At 47.2% G+C, this 23,453-nt stretch overlaps 1 protein-coding gene across 4 annotated transcripts in view; it reads left to right on the top strand.

The window, feature by feature from the left end:
* Positions 1–819: 819 nt before the first annotated feature.
* Positions 820–23,453, top strand: part of ETV1 (ETS variant transcription factor 1) — a 90,043-nt gene continuing 67,409 nt past the window's right edge. The window contains exons 1-5 of one of the 4 annotated variants that reach the window (XM_052000689.1): positions 820–2,307; positions 2,770–2,939; positions 3,964–4,051; positions 5,670–5,717; positions 16,086–16,139. In XM_052000689.1, the coding sequence (XP_051856649.1) occupies positions 2,895–2,939; positions 3,964–4,051; positions 5,670–5,717; positions 16,086–16,139 (235 nt within the window). In that variant the 5' untranslated portion in view covers positions 820–2,307; positions 2,770–2,894. Of the gene's footprint in view, positions 2,308–2,769; positions 2,940–3,963; positions 4,052–5,669; positions 5,718–5,939; positions 6,274–16,085; positions 16,140–23,453 lie in introns of those variants that run through there. The other 3 variants (XM_052000690.1, XM_052000691.1, XM_052000692.1) reach the window with 3 other exon arrangements.

Below are 23,453 nucleotides of genomic sequence, written 5' to 3'. Positions count from 1 at the left end.
CAAACTTGGGGCCGGTGTCGCTGTCCCTCCTGGGCCTGGCTCTCAACGGCCACATTTTCCGCAAAACAACCTCCTAGGTGGGCGTTCTCCAAGTCTGCAGGCCCCGGGCGACTTGGGCCCGGGAAAGGGCGACATCAAAGCCGGCTACTGGGGGGCCGGCTCCCCAGCTCGGGACAGGAAGGGGAAAGTCCGAAACAACACCGGATCCCGGGAGGGTTTGAGGGGAACTCTGGGGCCTCTCGGTCCTCTCTGAGGGCGACTCTCCCTACTTTCCCTCGTTCGCCTATCTTTAAATGTCAGGGCAGCTCCCTTGCCTTCACCCCGGGGACCCCACTGGATGCCCGAGGGCAAAAATGCTGCCCGGGGATCCAGAGCGGTAAGCGTTCGGCAGCACGGGGCAGCGTAGACGTGTCCTTATTCCCGCCCCCCACTATCCCCGGGTCTTTTACGGAGGTAAGATCCGCATTTCCCCCCCCACACACACACACACACACACTCCAGTAGGCCTCTTGGGCTCGGGCTAAGAGCCGGGGAAGGAGGAGGGTGACAGCGAGGAAGGCGGGGCCCTCACTCTAGAGCTTGAGGTTACTCGGCTTAGTCTGGCACCCACACTTTTCTCCGAGACACGTGACCTCGCCGGACCAGGATTTTGTGAATGGGGCCTGCCCCGCCCCCGGCCGGAGGCGGCCAATGGGGGCGCGGCGCGCGGCGGGGAGGCCGGAGCTGCTCCCGCCCCCCTCACCCCTCCAGGAGGAGCGGCCCCCTCTCTTGAGTTTCTTCGGAAACCTGCACAGCTCTTCTTTTCCCGGCGTCCCTCCCTTGAGCCCCTGGGCCTCTTGGATCTCGAGCTAGGACGGGCAGCCTGCTAGCGCCTCCGATCGGTCTCTGGCCCCGACGGCTGAAGGCTGAAGGATCCGGTGCTGTCTTTGTCCCGAGTAGGCTGTGTGCCTGCTCGGGGCGGAGGGAGGCCCCCCCTCATCCTCCTCCCCCCCGGGAAGCAAACTTTCCGACTGGAGGTGATGGAGAAGAGGGGACAGTCTGAGCTCTAAAGCCGCGGTCAGGGCCCACGGGGGGAGGGGCGGCGCTGAGGGCCAGAAGGGTGTGGAGGGAGCGGGAGTCCGATTTAGGGCTGGCCGTCCCTCCTCCACCCTCCCTTTTTCTTCCTTCCAATAAGACCCAAAAGGGTTAAATTCTCTGGAGACGCTCCCCCTCCTCCTTTAGAGTATCCATAACAAAGCGCAGGAAATAGGCAGGTTCCGCGGCATCCGACTCTCCTGTTCTCCTCCTCCTCCTCTCCGGCCCCTCCTCCATTACTCTTCCCTCGGGATAAGCGTATTTGAATCTAGCAGAGTTGGGGTGGCTTTGTATTTCACACTTCCTTTACCCCCTACCCTCCCTATTCTTCCTTCTCCAGGCCCTCAAAACCCCATCATCCTAAGTTGTCCTGTTTTTTCAGCCCCCCCAGATCTCTCCCTTCTAACCCCCTGGTAGCCAACACTATGGGGACGTTGGTCTGGGGCTCTCCTGCCCAGAGCCAGCCACCGAGTCAGAGGGATGCTGGGAATGATGTCTGCAGCTAAAGGGACAACAAATCCCCACACTCGAACGTTCAGGAACGCTTGCATCCGGGTCACAAGCTTTGATTAAACGCCTTCTATGTGCCAGGCTCTGGGCCGAGCGTCGGGGTTTCAAAGAAAGGCACAAACAACCCCAGGGTTCCAGAAGCTCGCAATCTGCCGGGGGAAATAAATGTACCATCCAACTACTTCTAAGCAGATTAGCTAGGGGGACTTCAAACTAGATAGTAAAGCCGAAAAATCAAAACAGGTGGGACACAGAGTCCAGAACCTGAGCAGGGAAGCGGGAGGAAGGGAGGGAGATGACAGGGCCCCCTGTCCGGGAAGCCCTCGAGGAAGGCAGCCGAGACCAGGCGGCAGCCATGGGCGGCCTCTTCCTGGGGCGCCGGGGTCCCCTCGATCCCAGCATGGGGAAGAACCCGGGCCGGGTCCGGGGCGGAGGACGAGGGCGAGCGAGCCGGGGAGCCGGGGAGCGGGGAGCCGGCCGGAGAGCGCCGCCTGATTGACAGCCCGAAATCTGATCTGGTGAAAGAGCCCAAGAGCCAATGGGAGGCGGGGATCCATCAGTTTGGCTCGGAGGCCCCTGGAGGAGAAGTGGAGGAAGGACCGCCGAAGCCAGCTCTGGCAGAGGCGCTCTCGGCTTCCGAGGGGGAGGTGCCGGGCAAGGATTCATGTTTGGATTAAATTGGGAGGGGAGTGTTGGCAGCCCAGCGCCTGGCACAGCCTTCAGGTGGGTCTCGCCCACAACTTTGCGCGTCTCTCCAGGCCCCGGCGCGGTCGGGGGTGCAAAGGCGGCCCCCCAAAAGGAGGGGGGGTGGCCGGATCGGGCCGTCTCTCCCGCCTCCCGTTAGGTGCAAAGCAACTCCTGTTGATCGCCATTACGAAGCTGGCTGACCACGCCGAGGGGGGCGCACGGCCGGACCCCCGGCCCAGCGACAACGAGAAGGCCCCCGGAGCGAAGCGCCCCGGGGCCGGGGCCGGGCGCTTTGTCCGGGCTCGGGCCGTGGGGAGCGGCTGCCACAAAGTAGCGAGCTCGGGCGGCGGGGCGGGCGGGGGCTCCAGGTGAAGGAAGCCGCGCGGGGAGGGGGCATTTTGTGAATGGGGCTGGAGCCGGGTAATTAGCTATGCAAATGCCGGCGCTGCATTCCCCCGCTCCGCCCGGACCTAAAAGCCGCCTTGCGCCCCTTTCTAGGTCGAGAGCCGCGCGGATCGCGAGGAAACCTCCTCCCCGATGCTCGGAAGGTAGAGCGCTAAGGAGCTCCGCGTAGCCCGAGCAGCCCCGGCCCGGCCCGGCCCTGCCCCAGCCGCCGCCTGAGGATGGACGGCTTCTATGACCAGCAAGTGCCTTACTTGGTCAGCAACGTGAGTGAGCAGCGCCCAAGTGGCTGTTTATAAACTTGACTCCGACTTATTTCTCCTCGGGCGGGGGGAGGGCTGCGCGCGGAGCGGGGAGCGGGGGGAGGGGGCGCCGGGAGGGAGTTACTGGGCCAGTCCCTGCTCGATCGCTCGGTTGCTTGGCTCTCTGGGGCGACTCTCCCTGTAGGAACCGAGGCTTCGGAATGAACGTACCTCCTTCCAGGGACTGGGATAAGGCATCGTTTTATTTTTAAGACTTCTTTTTGGATAGTTAAAGTGCACACCATGAAAAGAGGAGGAGTAGGAACAGGAGCAGGAGGAGGAGGAGGAGGAGGAGGAGGAGGAGGAGGAGGAGGAGGAGGAGGAGGAGGAGGAGGAGGAAGGCAGCAGCAGCAGCAGCAGCAGCAGCTGCAGTCAAAGTTTCTGGCTGGGTTTGTCTGCCACATTGAACAGAATGAAGTTGAGACCAATGTTGACACTTTTTGTTTTCAGGATTTTGTTTTTGTTTTGCGTGTCTTTGTAAGGGGGGGGGACGGGAGCGGGGGGGGGGGATGAAATAACTTCTCTTGCATTCCCCGTCCTTTAAAATAGACACAGGAAAATGGATATAGTTCAGCTCAGCCCAGCTGATTGCTAAATGCATGTCTTCCCCTTGGCTGGATGCTAGGGAGGGAGCCTTCCATATGTATCTCTCTCCATCAAGATGCGTCAGGATAAAACGCTGTGGGATGGCAGCAGCCTCAGGCCACAGCAGCAGCCGAAGCCGCAGCAGCAACAGCAGCAGCAGCAGCAGCAGCAGCTACAGCCCCAGCCTTTGCTGGATCGGCTGCTGAAAGAAAGCCCATCACCAGCTTTAGCTGTCAGCTGGCTCCAGGAAAGGAGGATTCCAGAGGGTGTCCCTTGACAGGAGAGGGAGAGGGCCCATTAGACTTGTCTTTCTCCCTCGGGTTTGCTTGCGACTTTTGCATGTGACAATCAGAGCTTCCAAAAAAAAATTTTTTTTTAAGTATTTAATCTTTCCCATTTGTAGAGTCAGCGTGGGAGAAGCTGTAATGAGAAACCAGCAAATGTCAGGAAAAGAAAATTCATTAACAGAGACCTGGCTCATGACTCAGAAGGTGAGGTTTTGTCTTGTTCTGATCCCCCCCCCCAAAAAAAAAGAACTGTCCTGTCCTTATGTTTTCCTTTAAGAAACAAACAAAAAACCCTACTCTTCCCCAAAAGCATTTGTATGAGAGAGAGAAAAAGACACAGAGACTATTTTGGCCCAGAATAATATGACTTTGTTACTTGAAGCTCTTTGCATATTGTGGCAATCTGCGCTTCAATACTCGGTCGTGGTTGTGTCCGAGATTAATCAAAGAGCGAAATGAGGAGTTCAGTGTGCCATCCCTCCCTCCCTCCCTCCCTCAGGCATCCTTCTCTCCAGCCATGGCTGTGCTTCAGTGTTGCAGCCCATATGGTCTATCAATAAAACTGTGAAGGGAGGGAGAAAAAAGTCGAAGATATCAAGCTCAGTTATAGAAGCCAATGAGAGGTCATTCAGATGTTGACACCTTTTCATGGCCACTCATGAGAAATGACTTAATAAAGGGGAAGGTGGAACGACCTGATGTGGTCACAGACCACTGCTTTTTACGAATACTTTGATGATTTTCAAAAACACATAAAAACATTGAAAGCTGACCAAGTTCTTAGGTCATTCGATTGGTTTAGGAGCTTTGAGTTGCTAGCAAAGTCTCTTTAAGTCTTTAATCTGAGTTCATTTATGTTCCTGAAGCTTCCTTGAACCCCCAGGGAGCAGAGGCTAAAGATTAACCCTTTAGGGTCTCTCATGGAGTTTTAAGAATATAAACTGAAAGACTAACTTTTCAGTCAGGTGAATCACCCCAGAGGAAATCCCTCCTGCTGGGTTGCTTGCCACAGCTACTTATCGAAAATTTTGTTATTTTTAGCTGACTGAAATTAGAATTTTGAGTTCCATAGTTTCCCAAAATACCCTCCTGCATCAGCCCACATAGCCATTCAGAATGCAGTCTACTTTAGATTTTTTTTTAATTCAGAGAAAAGCCAAGTTTATGTTCCTCTGTTCCTAATTTTAATAGATATTAGAAAGAAGTAGCTTTCTTTCTGATTATTTTCCTTTGCCAGACTCCTGATAGCTGAATCAAAATTTATAGATAAGGGTGACCAATATGCCAGGGAGTGAGCCTTCGTCCCTCAGTGATTGTCACACAGTTAGCCTCTGGTATGCCTTTCTAGGAAAGATATTCCTTTGGGCCCCTTAGCATGACAAGGGGCAAGTTTCTCTGAAGCTAATTCCCCCCCCCCCAATTTTCTTCCACTTTCTCTGTGTGAGAGGGAAATTGATTGATTGATTGATTGAAAGGTGTCTATAACAAGGAAGAAAGAAAGAAAAAAAAAAAAAAAAGGGTGGCCAGCAGTCCCTAGTGGTGGTCTGTCTGCATTCAAAGATTCTGGTTTTTAATGCAAGGATTACTGATTTGTGTAGATGACCCCCCTGTCCCCACAAAGCAAGAATCAGGTATTGCCATGATCACAATGAGAAATGGTGACTCTTTCTAAGAGATTTTCTTTTAATAGCATCTCCATATATAATATACATGTGTGTCAGAGGGGGAAAAAAAAAGCAGATAACATTTTCATTTCGTGAAGGAGAAGATTAAAGGTTGAGTTGCCATATTATTTTATGTCTTCACCTTTTTTTTTTTCCAGAACTCTTTCAAGATCTGAGCCAATTACAGGAAACATGGCTTGCAGAAGGTAAGGGGGAAAATGCTTGTAAAAAGGTTGGGGGGTGGGAAAGAGGAGGGAGGAATGAAACTCCAGAGGAAAAAAAAAAAAAAGTCCTGAACTTGCTGTCTTAATGTTCAGACCAATTAATTGAGCTCTAAAAGAGCCACCTCATGTGTCATGCATACATTAGAGCTTCTGATGAGTTTGTCTTTGGGGACTCTGGGGCTGCTGTAGCCTGTGTCATCACAAATTACCAGGAGAAACTGCTTCCAGCTCCCAGTCACATCTGCTTTGGGCAAGAACTAATGCACCAAGACTTCCAGTTCGGAGCCTCTGCTCAGATTTTAATTGCAATTGATCAGGTTTATATGATTGTACCTCAGGAGACCTCAGCGAGCCAGCACGGGGCTGGTTTTTTCCTCTGAAGCCAAGCGGCAGCAGCGCACACTTAGTTACCCGCTGTCCTCTTGGAGTACTTTTTCTGATGGCAGAAATTAGTGGCTCTGGGTTCATCGGGACGGGATGCTTCAAGATTTGAGTGCGAGTGTCTTCTTCCCACCTTGTGCCCAACACAGAGCCTTTGGTGTGTATCGAATGCTTCAGCTCTGAAGGGCTTGCTGAGGAAGCCTTGGGGAGCTGAGTCGGGTTTTTTTCCATATCTTCTCCTTCCTTACTGTACAGCAGGCAAGCAAGTGTTGGATGGGGATGGGGTTTGGCTGGTGCTTTTCTTGGAATTCCCTTCGGAAGCCAGGGAGACTTTTAGAGGCATTTTCCCTCTGATTTTGATCAGGTTAAGCAATCTGCGATCCATTGGGATCTCTCCTTGACTGTGTGTTGCTGGCTGTTTTTCATAGGGACAATGAGATAGTGTTTCTGTAAAAGTGCAGAAGTTCCTGGTGTTGAAGGGTGTTTGTTTTCTTTGGGGATGGGGGAAAAAAAATCCTTGGGCATTTTATCCGATGAGCATAAGGCATAGAAGTGGCTTGAGTTGTCCTGTCGGCATGGATTTTGTCTGAGGACTCGAGGGGAAAAGTTAGAGAGAAGTCAAGACTTGTACTGTTTCGGTGTTCGTACAGCTCAGTCCCGGGCTTATTGCAAGTTGGGGCATTGAGTGGATGGGATTTTCTAAGGAAGTGGGGGTCAGGCTTTCTTCCTCTAAACTGCTTTGAGATAGAGGGCATTTCCCCCCTGAGAGTTCTACACGCTCAAGCTGCTGGAAGCATGTAAAGTGAGTTTCTTTGTTTTGTTGAGATTTTAATTCTCCAAGCTTGAATATTTGCTTTTTGCCATTTTTGTCAATGTGTGTTCCTCTCTTCACCATCTTGTAGCAAAGGGATTATGTTGAGATGCTAAGAAAGGTTAGGCACTAATAAGGGAGAGGGGGATTTAGATTGTCACTGAAAATAGAATTTCTTCTAATGCATAACCAGTCACCCACAGTCCCAGAGATGACTTTTCTTTATCTCTTTTGCCCGGATATCATATTATTGACCCCCGGCTACTGGTTTTGTAAAGTTGAAAATGTATCGGATACTTATCAAATCCACGAGATAATTTATTGGTATATGGATTAGAACTGAATATTCTCTTCATTGAGTTGGAACATTTTGTTACTTCTTGCAGTGTTTAATGCTCACTGATTCCAAGTAAAAATAATTGCTGGCAGATTTTTGGGTGTGCATAGCAACCCTGTTCCTGGAATTTAAAAAATGTGGCATCTATAATTGACTTATAAATATTTTTATAGATATATAATCAGCTTTGGTGCATTTTTATAGTTTTGAGCTTGTTTCCTGTGGCTAAATGAATGAGTGATTTGAATGATCCATCCAAGTTTTCCCTTATGCTCTTAAAGTTGGTTCTATAAATTCTTACCCAGGAATTAAAAAAAAAAAAAAAAGACCCAGCTCTATAAGCCCAGGATGAGGGTATGCTTGCTATTTTTGAAATAAAATGGGGTTTTATGCAGACATATTTTAATTCTGAAAGCATGAATATTTGTGCTCTGAAGCCTAACACTTTCATGAATGCCGAGGGTGGGGGGACTTCTGGTAAAGAAATCCTGCCATCGTGGTCCTTTAGGTCAGCTGTACTGTGATAAACTCCTTGACCCTAATGTCTGTGTTGTTTTATTTTATTTTTTTAAATGAGAAGATTCTTTTATTTTGAGATGAAGTGTACTGCTCATCCTTCTCATGTGGCTAATAGAGCTATAAAAGTTGATGAGCTGCTTTGGAAGTAGAGTTTAATTATCCTTTAATAATGAGGATTTGTTTCTTCATTATTTGCTTATTCAGTTCACCTTTTATATTATTTCTCAGTACTAACGGTTGAATCCAAGTTTGGGGATGTGCAGGAGTATTTGCCATACGCTGGTGTCAGAATGGCATCATTAGCTCCACTTACTTGACTGTCTGAACCGTTCTAGCCAAGAACAGATCTGCAAATGGGTCTTGTTTATCCAAGGATGGATTTATCCATTTCTGTCCTTCTGGACCTTGCCAATTTGGCTGACTTTTTCATGTTTACATATTTCTTTTCCTGATGCTCTGTAGTCAGGAAAGTGACCAAGAAAATCTCGAGCCATCTTGACCTTCTTTAAAAAATAATAATAAAAACCTTGGGCAATTAACTAGGCTTCTCCCCAAGCCGAGAACAATGTGGGGGAATTTATCAGAATAGAAAAATATATTTATGAAACATATAGCTGCAGAAAATTATTCCTAAAGAATGACTGAAAAAAGATATAACTGGAGCGGTGCCCTCTGAAGGCCTTTGGTTTCTTTAGCTTTACAAACTTTTATTTGCTATTTCCTGTTAGAATTTTTACAAGTGAAATGCAGAGAACAGCCTGTTTATTAATGGTCATTGCGGTAATTAACCTGGTTTACTAACTTTAGTTAATATGAGGGGGATTGAAGCAAATAACTAGACGTTATTGAAATGTGAGGGGAATATTTTAAAGCCTTGGGGATTTGGTGAAAATTCACTTCATCTTTTAAATAAGCAGACTAGAAACATTTCAGGGCAGAGCAGTTTTAGGCTGGTATTCCTTCCATGATCCAAAACACTGAAAAGTCTTGTGGTAAAAATCTCCTGAGGACAGAATTATGAAAGGTCTGGTCCAATCCTGAAGTAGAAAATGGGTAGACAGGTCCCCCACTGTCAGGAGGCAGATGAGAATGATTCTAAACTCTCCCTCCATGTACTAATGTTCTATTTATGCCACTGCTGTTTCCTTCTGGCATTTTCATATGCAAAATGCTTTTATTGATTGTGTGTATTTCGATATTAGATTGCTGTTGGCAGATGGCAGTTATTCAGTGACTTGAAATAATTGGTTCAAATATTAACTCAGTGTCATGGTAGTCAGTCTATCTTGGTGAAATCCGGTGATTCTTGAACAGATAGAGACGGTGGGAAAAACTGAATTCTTAACCTTGGCCATGTTAATCACTGAAGCCAGGTGAATATGCAGGGATTTGGAGCAATGGTCAGGGGCAGGGTGGGAAGAAAACAGAGTGCTTTGTTCCCTGGGAATTTGTTTACCAATTTCATCATCTGAGAGAGAAAAATGCTTTTAAAACAGCACGAAATACAGCCCATTGACAGTTAGTGAGGTGACTCATGAGTGGCCTTTTGGCAATGAGAATGGGGAGCTGGTGAAAAGGTTGACCTGATAGGAGTGGAGAACTTTGGTGGAACTCTTTTTCAAGGGGATTTTTTCTATCCTTCCGGCACCCTTATTTTTATTTAGTTCCTCTGGTCTCACTAAAGAGGGTTCTCACACAAAGTGGGGCCACTGGCCACGTACCACGCCTTGGACCGATTTGACTTTTTTTTTTTTTTTTTAACCAGAAAATCCAGTTTGACTTTGAACATTCAGGTGTCGTACCTAAGACTTTAACTTTTTTTTTTTTCTGAATTTGTATCCAGAACTGATTTGATGATGTTAAAATAACAACAAGAATAAAATTCTCGGTACTTTTGACATATAATGCTTGGAAGTGCAAAGATGGCCTCCATCTCTGTCTCCATGGGGTTCAAAATGACACCATTTCAAGGAAACCAAGAATCTGGTAGATGAATGTGTGTTATTTATGTATGTCACAGTAAGAAATAGATGTCTTACAATTAAAAAAAATAGTATTTTGTATGGCTAAGAAAAAACAAAACAAAACAAACATACACCTAAATACCTGAGTGAATGATTCCTCAGAACAAAATAAAAGAGGTTGCAGTTTAAGTGCAGGTTTTCTAGAATTCAGAGATGCCCCTGGACTCATTTGGAGCCATTTTTCTTTGGGGCATCATACCAGGTGTGTTAGGCTAGCCTGGGAGAGGAAGTACCTTAAAGGTCCAGGACCTCAAGAGTATCCTCCAGACCGAGAATGAGACGCTCCCACAAAACTAGAGAAAGGGGGAATTAAACTGGACCGCTGGAAGTCTTTAAAAGACATGCAGCTTCTGACATCCTGGATTGTCAGTGTGGATTGTTGACTAGAATGATATATGTCTTTTTTTTTGGGGGGGTGCTCTTTGAAATAAGTAGGTAAAATGTTGTAACCTTTTTAATAAGGGTCAGAAAAAAAATTAAGGGTTTTAAAAATCGGGGTGGGGGGCATCAGGAGGAAGAGACCTGTGGGGCTTCTTTTAATCTAAGCCCCTGATGCCTTTACAAGTCCCAGCAGATCGCCTTGGGGATGAGTGGTGCTTGTTGGGAGACTGAGCCGGGAAAGAAGGGATGTCTTTAAGGAGTCTTAAAGCTTCTCCAGCGGGGGAAGCTGCTTCCCTTTTGTCTCTCCCCATGTTTATGCTCGAGCATTAATTAATGCTTATGTTTTTGTGCAGTCGTTTTCAATGTTACCAGCGGATGTGGCCCCGAACCAGGCTTAGTGGACTCGTGATGCTTGGGTTCCGTGGCCCGAAGCTCGCCTGGGGGATGAGCCAGAGAGAGCTCGCTGTGGATGGCCAGGGAGCATTGTTCTTGGCTTTCGGGACGGAGTTAGGGGAGAAAAGTTTCTCTGGCGGCCCGAGATCTCCTTTCCTCTAGGTCAAAGCCACGTTATTTGAGTGCGTCCGGGAGGAGGCTGCCCTCCCTGGGGAGGACGGGCTGGAGGCCGCTCGGCCTCCGAGCAGACAAAGCTCCGGGGCCGGACCCCCCGGGGGGCTGGCTTCCGGGGGAGGGGCAGTGGGGGGGACGGCTCTGACCAGAAGGGGTTAAGCCTCCGTGTCTTCCTCCCGGGCTCCCTCCCGGGCCGGCCCCGGGCTCTGCGGGGAGACAAAGCCGTCCGCCTGGTGTGTTTACACTGCGCAGAGTTCAAGTTTCCTGCCTGCAGCCCTCTGGCAGGGCGTGACAGGAGAGGCTTGCGGCCGGCCCACATGGCTCAGCCCGGCCTGGCTGGCTTTTTGTGAATGGAGACCGGCCTCCGGCTCCGACTGCTTGTCTTGAGGAATGGTTGGGAGATCAGCTGTCTCATTCACCAGCAGAAAGAATGACTCATCCATCTTCTGCCTAGTTTGGCTCCGGGTCATTGTTTCAGAGCTTGGAGCTGGTTTTAATTAAACATTAACCCCTTTGCTACTGCACCCTGCTGGGGAAGGGCCTCGGGCGCTGCGCTTTGGGGACGGGGCTTCCGATTCCGAAAAGAAAAGAGAGGGCTCTTCCTTCTCTCCACAAACAGCTGATCGTGTCACATCCTTAAATGCCAACTTTTCCTGAAGCCCTCATTTCTGTTCCACTTGGAACCAGCTAGATTCTGCTGCACGTAACTGGGGGTGAGGGGTGGGGGAGTGTTTTTCTTTTTGCAAGGGGACATTCATTAAGAAGCGCTGCGACTGAAAGTGGGGCTTGCTGTTGTTCTGTGGCATGCAGATTCTAATTAATATTCCACTTGCCCCCCAAAGTGCTGAAAAGGGGGTGCCAGCTTTGGGTAATCATCCCTGAGGCTGAGGCAAATGGCTGAGAGTGCAAATTCTGACCACTTCCAGGCAGGGATTGAGGCGGGCTGGCCCCTCAGCTCGAATGGACAAGTACTGGAGAGCTGCCGCGCTGTCGCCAATAAAATCCACAAGCTCCATCATCCTGAAAGCCTTTTCTTGGCCTTTTGGCCTTCCTTTCCCCCTCCACCTTGTCTTCCTTTTCTCCCTCTCGTTAAGCTGAGAGGGGAGAGATTTTCCCAGTCTGCTGGGATGGTCGTGAGCACGTTTCCCGTGGACCGATAGCAAGGACCACGGGTGTCCATCGCCCACGCTGCCTGCCCTGCTCGGTTTCCAGGTTATACTGGTCTCCTCGGACAAAACCTAAGAAAGCTGCATTTTGGAGCTGGCAGAAGAGCCCAGTCCCATCGAAGAATGGGAAGGAAGTGTCTGCTTTCTTGTCCCGAGACAGCACATTTTCCTTGCTCAGATCCAAGTGATATTTTTGGTTAACTGCTTCCTTCTTAAACTCACTCAGCACTAGACAGACAGACAGACACACGCACACGCACACGCACACACAGCCTTTGTCTATTTCAGGAGAGCGTCGGTTCCCTTGCTCTGTTCACTTTTCTTAAGATTAGCTCCTGTGAAAATGTGAGTCATATTTTTTTTTTTTTGTTAGATTTCTGTAATGTGCTCAGGCGTAAGTGTCAGGTCTATTTATTTGGTATCTTCAAAAAGAAAAAAAAAAAAAAAAGAGTCAGAACGCCACCATCAATTCTCCTCCTTACTCCTTTTACAAACTGTGCGTAAGCAGCTATTATCCGAGGACTTGAATGGGAGTATAGAGGAGCCTCGGACTGGGTCCCTCATTTCTGTCATTCCTTCACACACCTCCCGTGAACACGCCCCCCTCCCCCAACACACCCACGCAAGACGGGCTGGATACTTCGTGTGCAGTGTTGCGGATGTCCCCCAGCCAATGGGGAAGACTTGGCGGCCAACACAGTCAATGACCCGTATTCAATCTGGCGCTCACTGGTCATTTCTAACTCCTCGTGGAGGGATGTTGCATGTTACCAGGGTCCTGAAAATGCATCTGTTCTAATGTGAAGGCTGGGGAGGTGGGGCTGCTCAGATAACCACCCCCCCTTCCTACTATTTATCAGCAGAGCTCTGATGAGTGAGGGATGATGGAGAAAAATAAGAGCACCGTTTGACTTTGCTTTATGAGGTGTTGCCGTATTGTTATTTTAAAAAAAAAGTTTGGGGTGTGATTTTTTTTAAAGCCCCATTCTAATTCATAAAGCTAACTGAGGAGGAAAAGCAAATATATTTTAAAATCAGGTGTTTTTGATATATTTTTAAAAACATTCCGCTATTCCTTCTTTCTCCTCCCCTTCCCAGGAAGTCATCTCATATCACGTCACATTTTTTAAAAGCAGAAAAAGAGGGAAAAAACAGTATAATTGATCAGTACATTGAAAAAGGCTGAAAATCCATTCAATCAGTGTACAAACTCTGTGGCTCTTCCACTCAGAAAAGGGGGAGAATCTGCCAAAATAGTTTCTTTCCAGCCAGGCTTGTCCTTCACAATTTTGCAGTGTTCATATTGGATTATTTTTTTTTGGGGGGGGGGCTGTGATTTCTTCTGTTCCCACTATTCTATTTGTGATATCTATTGTTTTCTTGGTTTTCTCTACTTTGTTCTGCAACAGTTTGTGGGGATTTCTCCCAGCTTCCCTGTATTTTTCGCCTTGGCCATTTCTTCTAACACAGTAATAAATAGTCTGCCTCATCCCTCTACCGTGGTTTGTTTAGTTGGTTTCCAGTTGATGGGAATCTGATCAGTTTCCAGTTTGAAATAGTTTGAGGAGTTTACAGGTGATGCTAAATTGGAATGATGGCTCTTCCTTGGTCTTTTAGGGATAATTCAAGATACCCTTGGCTCTGTTGGGTTGTAGACATTCTCAAATTGGGCCATGTCCCATTGTTGGCACAGAATCTCACGATGAGCTGTTTAATTGAGCAGGGATACAGGGACAGTGGCTGACAGAGAAGGCCTCACGGGGGTCACTTTATGAGGAGAGAGCATCTTGAATCTGAGACGGTAGAAGATTAATCATTAAGTGCATCTATGTATAAGCAAGTGGAGGAATTGGATGCCTTCTTTCCCATTCCTCTGTTGGAGGAAAGCAGATTGAGATCTGGAAGGGACCTTCAAAGCCACTCTTGACCGGCTTCCCTCCTGGACTCTCCACTCTTTCCCATCAGGCTCCCCACCTTAGAAATGGTGCCACCCTGAGGTCTGCCCTCTTGATAGTCCAATCCCTAGCCAAGACCACCATTTTGTGATCATCTTACTCCTAACTAATCTCCTTCTTCTGGACTTGTCCACCTCTTCGCCAGCAAGATTTCTCTTTTTCCAAGTCCCCTGAGCCTACTTTCCAGATGCTCATCATCTGAATTTTCCTCCATCAGAATGGAAGCTTTTTGAGGGGAGAGGTTGACCTATTGGCTTGTATTTACATCCTATGCATTTAACACACATATTTAGCCCAAGTAAATACTATTCTCTATCTGGTCCAAACCCCTCATCTTAGGTGATTTGTCTATGGTAACACAGCAACTAAGATTTTTACCAGATTTTGAGTTCTTCCTGATTTCAAATCCAGCCTAATGATGGCTGCTTGTAAATAATAGGGTAGATCATATTGGGGTTCTTACCTATTCTGCAGATCAGCTAGCATCTGTTAAGCTCCCAATGTGTTCCAGGCATTGCTCGGAGCTTCGAGGATATGAAGAAATGCAATCAGTGCCAATTTTAGTTTTTCCTAAAGATTGTTTGGGATCCATGTAAGAGGAACAAATGCATCAAATGCCTAGTCCAGTACCTTGCACACAGTAAGTGCTTAATAAATGCTTGTTGCCATTAAATGCCTTGTCGTTTCTTACCGAATTAGATTATCTCCCTTTTCATATTTAATTTTCCTGTATTTTATTCTAGAGAAAGAATCTGGTAGTGGACGGAAGGCTGTCTTAGAATCTCTGAAACCTAGATTCTAATTTTGCCCTGATGCATTCTGGGCAAGTCACTGAACATCTCAGTTCTCCTTAGGCATCTCACTAAGACCGAATGACAGACAAGTCACTGATCTGCATTGGTGGAAAGAGGTCTAGAATCCTCCTTCCCTCCCCCCCCCATCCTATCATGAAGCTTGCTCTCAGTTAGCAAACAATAAGAAATTGTGCTGAGATCTCATCATATCCAGGCTCTAGTCATAAAAAAAATTCCCATTTTCAAGCTGAGCAATAAGAGACCCCTTAAGCAAACATCTCTTGAACCAAGCTATCAGGTCCAATTCTTAGGCCTATAAAAACAAAATAAATTGGAGACTTGGGTCCTTGCACAGCTCAGGCCAAAGGTCATTTAAGCTCTTTTGAGCTTAAATCTTGAATGGGAGCATAGATGAACCTCCTTTCTTGGGAGTCATTCTGTGAAAGTGGCAGTGGGCATGTGGAGGGGACTTGATGAGTTTTCAAGGACAGGATGTCCCAAGGGTTCACTGGGGGAGCCGTCATTGTTATTTAACCTTGAAACTAGATCTTGATGGAGGCCCAATCAATGGAAAGGAGGTCTGGACGGTGGCTCTCCATAATGTCATTTTTGTTGGGTGAAACTTCATGGCCTCTGGTTGTCTTTAGGAGGTGGAGGCTGTAGGGAAAGCGTCTCCTCTCTTTGAGTAATTGTGGCTTAATATGGTGTTTTGTGATAGTGCTCGAGCATTTCTAAGGCAGAGGGAACAATACCCAGGAAGAGCAGAGCACATGAGATCACATCTGTAAAGCACTCAGCACAGTGCCGGACAGAGAGGTGGCGCTATGTAAAATCCCAGTTATCATCATCATCATCATTATTACCGTTGACAAGTTCACAATCCTGAGCGTTCCTCCGCCCCGTGCCCCAGCATGGACAGAATTTGTACCCGGACAGGCTGCTCTCAGTATTTCTGTTACGGCCTGGCAGACTGGGCAGAAGGGCCTTTGCTGTCAGCATGGTGGTGTCTTCTAGAGAAATGGAGCTTTTGATTTCTCCTTTGAATTAGTCTTTTAGCATCTGGGGGCCAGCAGCATTTGGGTGTGGGCTGATAGTTGGATTTCCCCAAGTAAGGGTGGATCCCCAAACCCTAGATGTATAGTGCTGGAGGGGGAGGGTCAAGGGAGTGTTCCTTCCAGTTCTGAGCTTGGGCAGTGCTCTCGGGAGTCTGGGCTTGCCAAGCATCCCCTCCTTGGGTCCAGAACCTCTCCTGCTCCCTCAGGTGTCAGGGCCAAAGCATCGGCAGCTGCCCATAGGTGGGCTTCCCTGCCCTTCAGCTACCCGCCCCACTCCTACCTGCTGACCTTATTTTTCCATTATGCTTTGGTTGTTCGGCTCATTTTTTTTCTTTTCTTTTCTTTTTTTTCTTTCTTCAGCTCAGGTACCTGACAATGATGAGCAGTTTGTCCCAGACTATCAGGCTGAAAGTTGTAAGTACAGTGTGACTCATCTCTTTGATGCCTTTCTCCCCTCCCTTTCTTTTTTCCCCCCTCTTTCCTTTGCTTTTGTGGTTGGTTCCCCCTTTCTTCCTGTTGACTCACAGATTTTGCCAGGTCCTTCTTATCTTCTGTTTATTTTTTTGGTAATTTTTATTTCATGGGGCACCGTGGCAGAGGGCTGCCCAGATGACGGGAGTCTCGCCCTGTCCAGCAGCCAAGTCTAGTTGTTTAGTGAGCATCCTGCCTGCCTACTGGGCATCTGCTTCTGCAGGGGGTGTAGAGCGGGTCAGGTGTTTCATGGTTGGGTGTGTGCATACTCCCAGGCAGGTTGTCAAGAGAGGACCCAGCAAAGGAAAGAGAAGATGTACCGTGGCTCAGAGGAGACAGATTGGGGCCCAAATGGGCAGAAGGTTGTGGGGCCCCAGGGTATCAATGACAATATTCTACCACAGTCCCTAACAAGCATCTATGCATGTTCCTAGTAATGGCCTTGGTGCAATCTGCTTCAGGGATCTTAGTTTTTGTATAACTGTGTCTTGCATTCGGTCCCCAGCTCAAGGATTCAGCAGCTGGCTGATGAGTCAAAAACTTCATTTTTTATCTTGAGTTTGGTAGGGTGGAGTTGACATGAGGCAGCTCGTGAGCAGTCTCTGGCTCTCAGTTTTGTGCTCCTTACCTGAGCCTGACTACAGAGGAGAGCTCCAACTGATCCCTCGGGTGCCTCCTCCCAGTGACTGGCTCCCTTTACTAATATGGTCCCTGCAGGGTCTCTTTCTTCTACGACAGAACTCCTGACCTAGAGAAAAGTATTTGAAAGCAGTGACAAACAGAGTAGTTAGGGCCAATATCTTGCTTGGGAAAGAGATCATAGAAAGCCTTTTCTCTTTATATCAGAAATGGTCAGTACTAGGCTAGACTAAAGGGGGTTTCACAAGATAATGGGGACAATGGGACCCACTTGTGCTCAGTTATACATCTCACCCAGAATCTTGATATATGGCAAAGCCAAGGAGGGTTGAATGTTAGTAAGAATGGTTCCTCCTATCCATCTATCCTATGCACAGACGGCACAACTTATTCCTCCCAGCTTAGACCACTCAAATCCAACTTCCTAAGATCATTGATTTGTGGGATTAAGTGAGAGAATCTTTGTAAAGTCTTTGTAAAAAGAGTTCCAGGACTGTGAGGTACAAACCTTATTTGTTAGATGAGTTCAAGAAACCTTAGAAACTTTTAGTTTTCTAGATGAGTAAATGGAGGCTCAGGGAGGGTATGGCCACTCTCTGTAGTAAGCTCAGGTCTTCTGAGGGAATAAATTAAAAATCATTTACTAAGCACTTAGTATGTGCCAAGCATGAGGTTAAGTTCTGGGGATACAGAATAAAAAATTAGTCCCTGCTCTCAGGGACTTTGTATTCTAATGGAGAAGGGGATATTTTTGTTAAGAAGAAAAAAAGGAGGGAAGACAGGAGGGAGGGAAGGTTAGAGAGAAAGAGGAAAGGAAGGGAGAAAAAAGAAGGGAGGAAGAAGGAACGAAAGAAGAAAGGAAGGAAGGAAGGGAAAACAAGGAGGTTGGGTGAAAGAAAGAAAAGAAGAAGAAAGGAAGGAAGGTGAGAAGGAAGAAAAAAGGAAAGAGTGAGCTAAACAGAAATTGTATCCTCCTTCCAGCCCCCCAGAAGGTTCCCTTTCCCACTGACTATGGAAGAAAAGCCCAGGCCCACCCACCTGCAGAAGGGATGGTGGAGGTTTCCTCTTCTGTCCAAAGGGTCTAACTGCTTCTCTTTGCAAGTCGGCCCAGACCTAGCTTGATGACTTTCTCATGGAAACCAAACTCCCCAGTTCCATTTTGCTGATGAAGAACTAAAGGAGTGAGACAACTTGTCCATAGTGTAGCCAATGATAAAGAACTTGGTGCATGTCATTTTCTTTGAGGATCACAAGAGTGAGACAGATGCTAGTAATGTCACCTCCATTTTACAGATGGAGAAACTGAGGTTTAGACTTCAGTGACTTGACTAAGGTCATTCAGCAATCAGTCAAAGCAAGGTTTGACTCTAGATCTTCCTGAGCTGTTGCTCTATCCACTGCATTCTTGCTGCTTCTCCCTAAAAATGCTTTGTTATAATGAATCCTCCCTGTAAATGTCCTTATATTTGCTTCATTTATTCTAATACCATCCCATAGGGTTTAGGACCTAGATTTGGAAGTTCACCAATAGAGGGGAGTCCTACGAGGAAACTGCTCCTCGGTGCCCATCTGCCAGCCTTTTCTCACCCCCAGTGTAAGAGAGTTACCCAGAAGGCTCTCAGAGATTCTGAGGCTTGCTCGGGGTCACATAGCCTTCCATGTAAGAGGGCATGACTTGTACCCAGGATTTCTCAGTTCCAGAGCCCAGATCTCTACTCATTGTGAGTAGTTATTGAAGTCTGGATCTTAGTCCAAGTTTCCAGACAAGGTAGAGCTATTTTTCAGTTTTTATTTTCTCACTACAAAACATATTTAAAATATTTTTAGAGTCTTCTTTCTTGAATTGGAAAATATTTCATGTTTTCCCTTTAAAGCAGTGGCCATATGTTTAGTTTTTTTTTTGTTTTTGTTTTTGTTTTTGTTTTTTTGGTGGGGAGAATTCTTTCATTTAATAAGAAGAGTTTTCTGAGTAAAGGGTTGAGTCTGGAGTTAGGAAAACTGGGTGCAAATCTAGCTTGGGATACTTACTTCTGTCTGCCTCAGTTTCCTCTTCTGTAACATGGATGTTACAATTTTTCCTGGCATTTGGATGATGAAATAGGATTTATAAAGTGCTTTGCAAATCTTCAAGAATTGGGTGTATGTTGTTGTTGATGGTGGTGGTGAAATTGCTCAGACTCCAAGGCTTGACCTAACTACTCGGTATCCTTGGCTGGGGAATCCTCGGACCTGGAGCCTTGAAGTTACTTACAAAAGGAACCTAAACTCCTCGAAGGCCTCTATTGGTGCCCCTGGAACATGGCAGCCACTTAGTGGCTGTCACTTAATTTTACCATAAAAAAGATAAATCTATAAAGAGAGGGAAGAGGATTCTTTGGCTGGAGAAGAGCAAACTAAGGGCTGTTCGGTCATAGATTTGATTTGCAGGGTTGTTAGACTGTGTGGAGTGACGCCATTCTGCATTACTCTTGAACGCGGAGAAGATAACGCTTGTGTGAAACTAGAAACGTGGAGTTCAGTACACGGCAAAAAGACCAATTCCTGGTAGTTGAGTTTAGGAAATTTGGGAGGTCCAAACTTGTGATTTTATCAGTAAAGGAAACCCTCAGTACTGACTGTCTCTAGCAGTGTCAGTCGGCAGCTCCCCTTCCCCCGAGTAATCTTAAAAAATTGTCTCTGGGTCTGAGTGACTACTTCAGGGCCACTTAGCCAGTGTGTCCGGTACCTGGATGCTGGCTAAACCCATCTAAGAAAAATTGGGGAAGGGCTCATAGCCATAGAAGTGAGCACTTGAATTTGCATGATTCTTGGGCTGATAGAAAATCAGGACTCAGTCAGTGATGGGAGTGGGATGGAGGACAATAGGTTTCAAAGAAGGATCATAGAAGGAGTGAGGAGAGAGAGAAAAGAAGATGAGAAGGGAGATCTCTGAGGAGTCAGGGCCCAGGGGAAGGGGGAGGACTGGGTTCAGAAAATGGGGGAAAGGCTGTGCTAGCTTTGCAAAAGGAGACACTTCAAGGGGGAAGGGGGGAAGGAAACTGGGGGCAAGGAGGGAAAGACAGAGAGAGTCTTGGAGCTGGGAAGGGCAGATCTTCTTCCGATAAAAAAAAAAAAAGAAGCCATTTGCTAAGAGGCAAGGTGGTGGGGGAGATGGGGTGTGCCTCCCAAGCCTGGATGAGCTCAGTTGGGTTTCTGGATGTGCAGGCGGCTGGGCTGCTCCCTGGTGACCACCATGTGGGAGCGAGCTCAGTCCCTGAGGGTACCTTCCATCTCTGCATCTCCACGTTGGCTCCACCTGAGTAATAGGGTGGGCTGAGAAAGCTAAGTGTGAGGAGGGGGGCCTGGACCTGGTATGGTTAGGGTGGGGCCAGGGTCATTTCTGGTTTTGTTGTGATTTGTGGACTATTTGAGAACTTCGCCATAGGCAGTAGGTGGCTTCTTTCCCTCCTGGACCTTTTCTTGTTCAATAACAAGGAGGGAGGGAGTCCCAGGGGGAGCGAGGAGCTGGGTGGGCCAGGCAGGGGCCTTCTTGGGACACTCCCTGCTCCAACCCCTAAGCCCACATGATGGCCTCAGGAGGCTGCCTTCAAGGCCTTATCTGGGAGAGGCCGTGTGGTTGTGAGAAGGGCCTGGGTACATGTGCCCGCGCACGCGTACACACACACACACACACACACACACACACATGGACACCCCTCTCTTGATGGAGTAGGTGTGAAGCTGTCAAGAATCAGCAGAACTGGGGCAAGTTGTGATTCCCAGCCCTTGGGATACATGGTGGGGATGGGGATGGGCTATTCTGATGGCAGCAGACTTGGGGGGCCAGCTGGGGTAGGGGGGGAGGCATCCCTCTCCCGACTGCAGCTCACCTAAATTCTTTCTAAGGGTTAATTTGTGTATGACTCAGCCTGGTGTTAGGGAAGGGGCTACGTGGAATTCTTTCAAATGGATAAAGGATCTCGTTTTCCAAAGGATGAATCGATTTATCTCATAAAGAGCTATTGCTTCCTTGTTGTTTCAGTAGACACTTGTATTCGTTGTGTGTATGTGTGTGTGTATCCCACACATATATGTAATGTGTGTACAGCTATATCTACACTCACACTCTCAGTGTTTTGCAGGAGAGGTGGGCACCCCTGTAGCAGGGCTGGCCACATGAGTGGGCATGTCCCCAGTGATGTCTCTGAGGATCCCACAGGGCCTGACTCCTCTAACTTGTCGTGGCTCGTGAGTCGGCTTCCAACCACTCAACGCTGGGTTTGGATTGGAAGGACCTGGGTCTGAGTCTAACTTTGTTCCTTGATTTGTATGATTTGGGAGAAGTCATCTGTCCTACCGAGACTGCCACTTCCTCCTTTGGAAGATGACGGGATCGTACCAGAAGCCCTTTAGGGTCCCTGCATGCTCTAGAGTTAGGCTCCTGTGAAAGGAGGTCTATCTGGGGCATCTACACTCCCACGTGCCCTTCCTTCTGAGAGGACCAGGGGTTCACAACGGGGGGACTGGGAAGACGGACGTCCCGGGACCAGCAGGCACCCGAGGACCTTGTGGCAGCTCCTGCAGTTGTTTGCTTGAATGAGTTCTCTGGGGATATATTTCTGAAATAAAAATAAATGTCAGTGGGAAAACAGGATGCTTTGGGAAAAGTGTCTTTTACAGACAGCTTCACAGGAATGCATCTATTTCATTTAAGTGTGGTGCTCTGACACAGCGCTCTCCCCAAGACCTCGTGATGGTGGGCAAGTCATAACCTCCTTGGGGTTTCTTCCCTGGAAAAATGAGAAAGTTGGCCCTAGTGAGCCTCATAATGCCTCCTGGTTAGGAATTGCCATAGGTTTAGTCAGGTAACAATTTATTAACTTATTAACACGCAATAGTTATTCCCAATTATTAATTTATTAACAAGTTTATTAATAATTAGTGTGGTGTAGCGAGAACCACTTCCTCCTTATTCAGCTCCTGTTCCGTGTAAGGTATCATGCTGTGGGCACAAAGGCCAATGAGTAGCCGCCTTGGACCCCAGCAGAGCTCAGCTGACCCCTCTTGGCATCTTAGCAAGATGAACCAAAGTGCAAGTTGCCACCGCGCAGCCCTGACCGGAGTCGAGGGCTGGGAAAGGCAGGAATGGAAGTCAGCTAGTGGTGGAAGGGGATCCCTTCAAAAACTCCTTCACTTTGTCTTTCTTCCTTGATGATTAAATGCTCCCAGGTCACCCTCAATGATTCCACATGGATCTCTGTCCTTCCAGACCCGGAGAGGGAAACTGATGAGAAGTCAGGACTAGGGACAGGGACAGAGACAGAAAACTCTGCAGGGAACCATGTTTTTTTGTTTGTTTGTTTTTTTCATCTAGCCTTGCCCAATCTTGGTCCAGATATAGGACTGGGCAGCCACGGCCAGGCTTTGAATTCACCCCATGGGGCCTTGGGAAATAGGAGGATACATTTCTAGACAAGTCCCCAAGTGAAGTCCTTGGGTGTAGCTTGGTGCAGAAAAGGGCTGACAAGCAGCGCCACAGATTGGGGGGAGGGGGTTCAGTGCCCTATTTGGGCTTCTATGTTTCCGGCTTCTTACTGACATTTTCATTACTATTATTCATTGTTGTTGTAGTTATTATTTCCCTTCTCATCTTCATATTCAGTGGAGCTCAGACAGAAACAGTCTTGGAATAAGCCATTACTTTACTATTTTTACCTCTTATTGCTTCATGTGTGGCAGTCTTGTGTAGGTGGAATAGTTTTTCTTTTAATTGAATGAAAGTGTTAGAATGCTGTTATTAGTATTATTTTGCTCTATGTTTCTTTTACGATGAATATCCCTCACATGAGACGTCCGACATGTTTCTGTCTGTTACTGAATTTTGATGAGATGAAAATTTGGACTGTGGTTTACTAAGTGGAAGTATTTGCCACGGCTTTTGATTGGCTTGCTCTTGTTTTCTTTTTAATTGTATTATTTTCTTCCATTCGTGAGTTTCCTTGGATAGTTGCTCAGCTAAATGTTAATGTAGAAGCTCAGCTGGTGGGGAATGACTACACGCAAAATCCGATTTGCACAAGGTTGTCTGATAAAAGGATGATGAGAAAAATGTTTTTCAGGATTTATTTTCATGTGATCATTCCTTTTCTAGTTTTCATTTTCTTTTTTTTTTTAAACTTGATTTAGCAAAGTTTTTTGTCATCATTGTAGAAGCTTCCTAAATTATGCAGGAGACACTTTGCATGGGTGCAGAGTTGGAGGCCAGGCTAAAGCCTTCTAGAGCCAGTTAAATGATGGTTTAGCTTCTTCAGTTACTTTCAGGTAGCTGGGGTTGGTTTTTGGAAGACTGCAATGAGAGCAAAGTAAGAAAAACATCATAATGCTTGTGTTTAAATGTATTATTTGCAAAATTGAATAATTTAAAAAACCACAAATAAGAGCCCTGTCCATTTTCTTCTGTGTAGTGATTAAAAGGTGGATGAATACCTGATTATGTACTAGTTGACGCTGGTTCTATTTCTGTGGTTTTGGGGTCATTCATTTAAAAATTTTATCCCTAAATATTTCCCAAGTCTTCCTCCTTTCCTTCCTCTCTTCCTTTCTTCTTCCCTCCCTGCTTCCCTCCATCCCTCCTTTCCT

Source organism: Antechinus flavipes, chromosome 5 (genome assembly GCF_016432865.1).
Source record: "Antechinus flavipes isolate AdamAnt ecotype Samford, QLD, Australia chromosome 5, AdamAnt_v2, whole genome shotgun sequence".
Taxonomy (NCBI): Eukaryota; Metazoa; Chordata; class Mammalia; order Dasyuromorphia; family Dasyuridae; genus Antechinus; species Antechinus flavipes.
The sequence above is the reverse complement of the archived record's forward strand: the minus strand, read 5'-3'. Positions and strand labels throughout refer to the sequence as shown.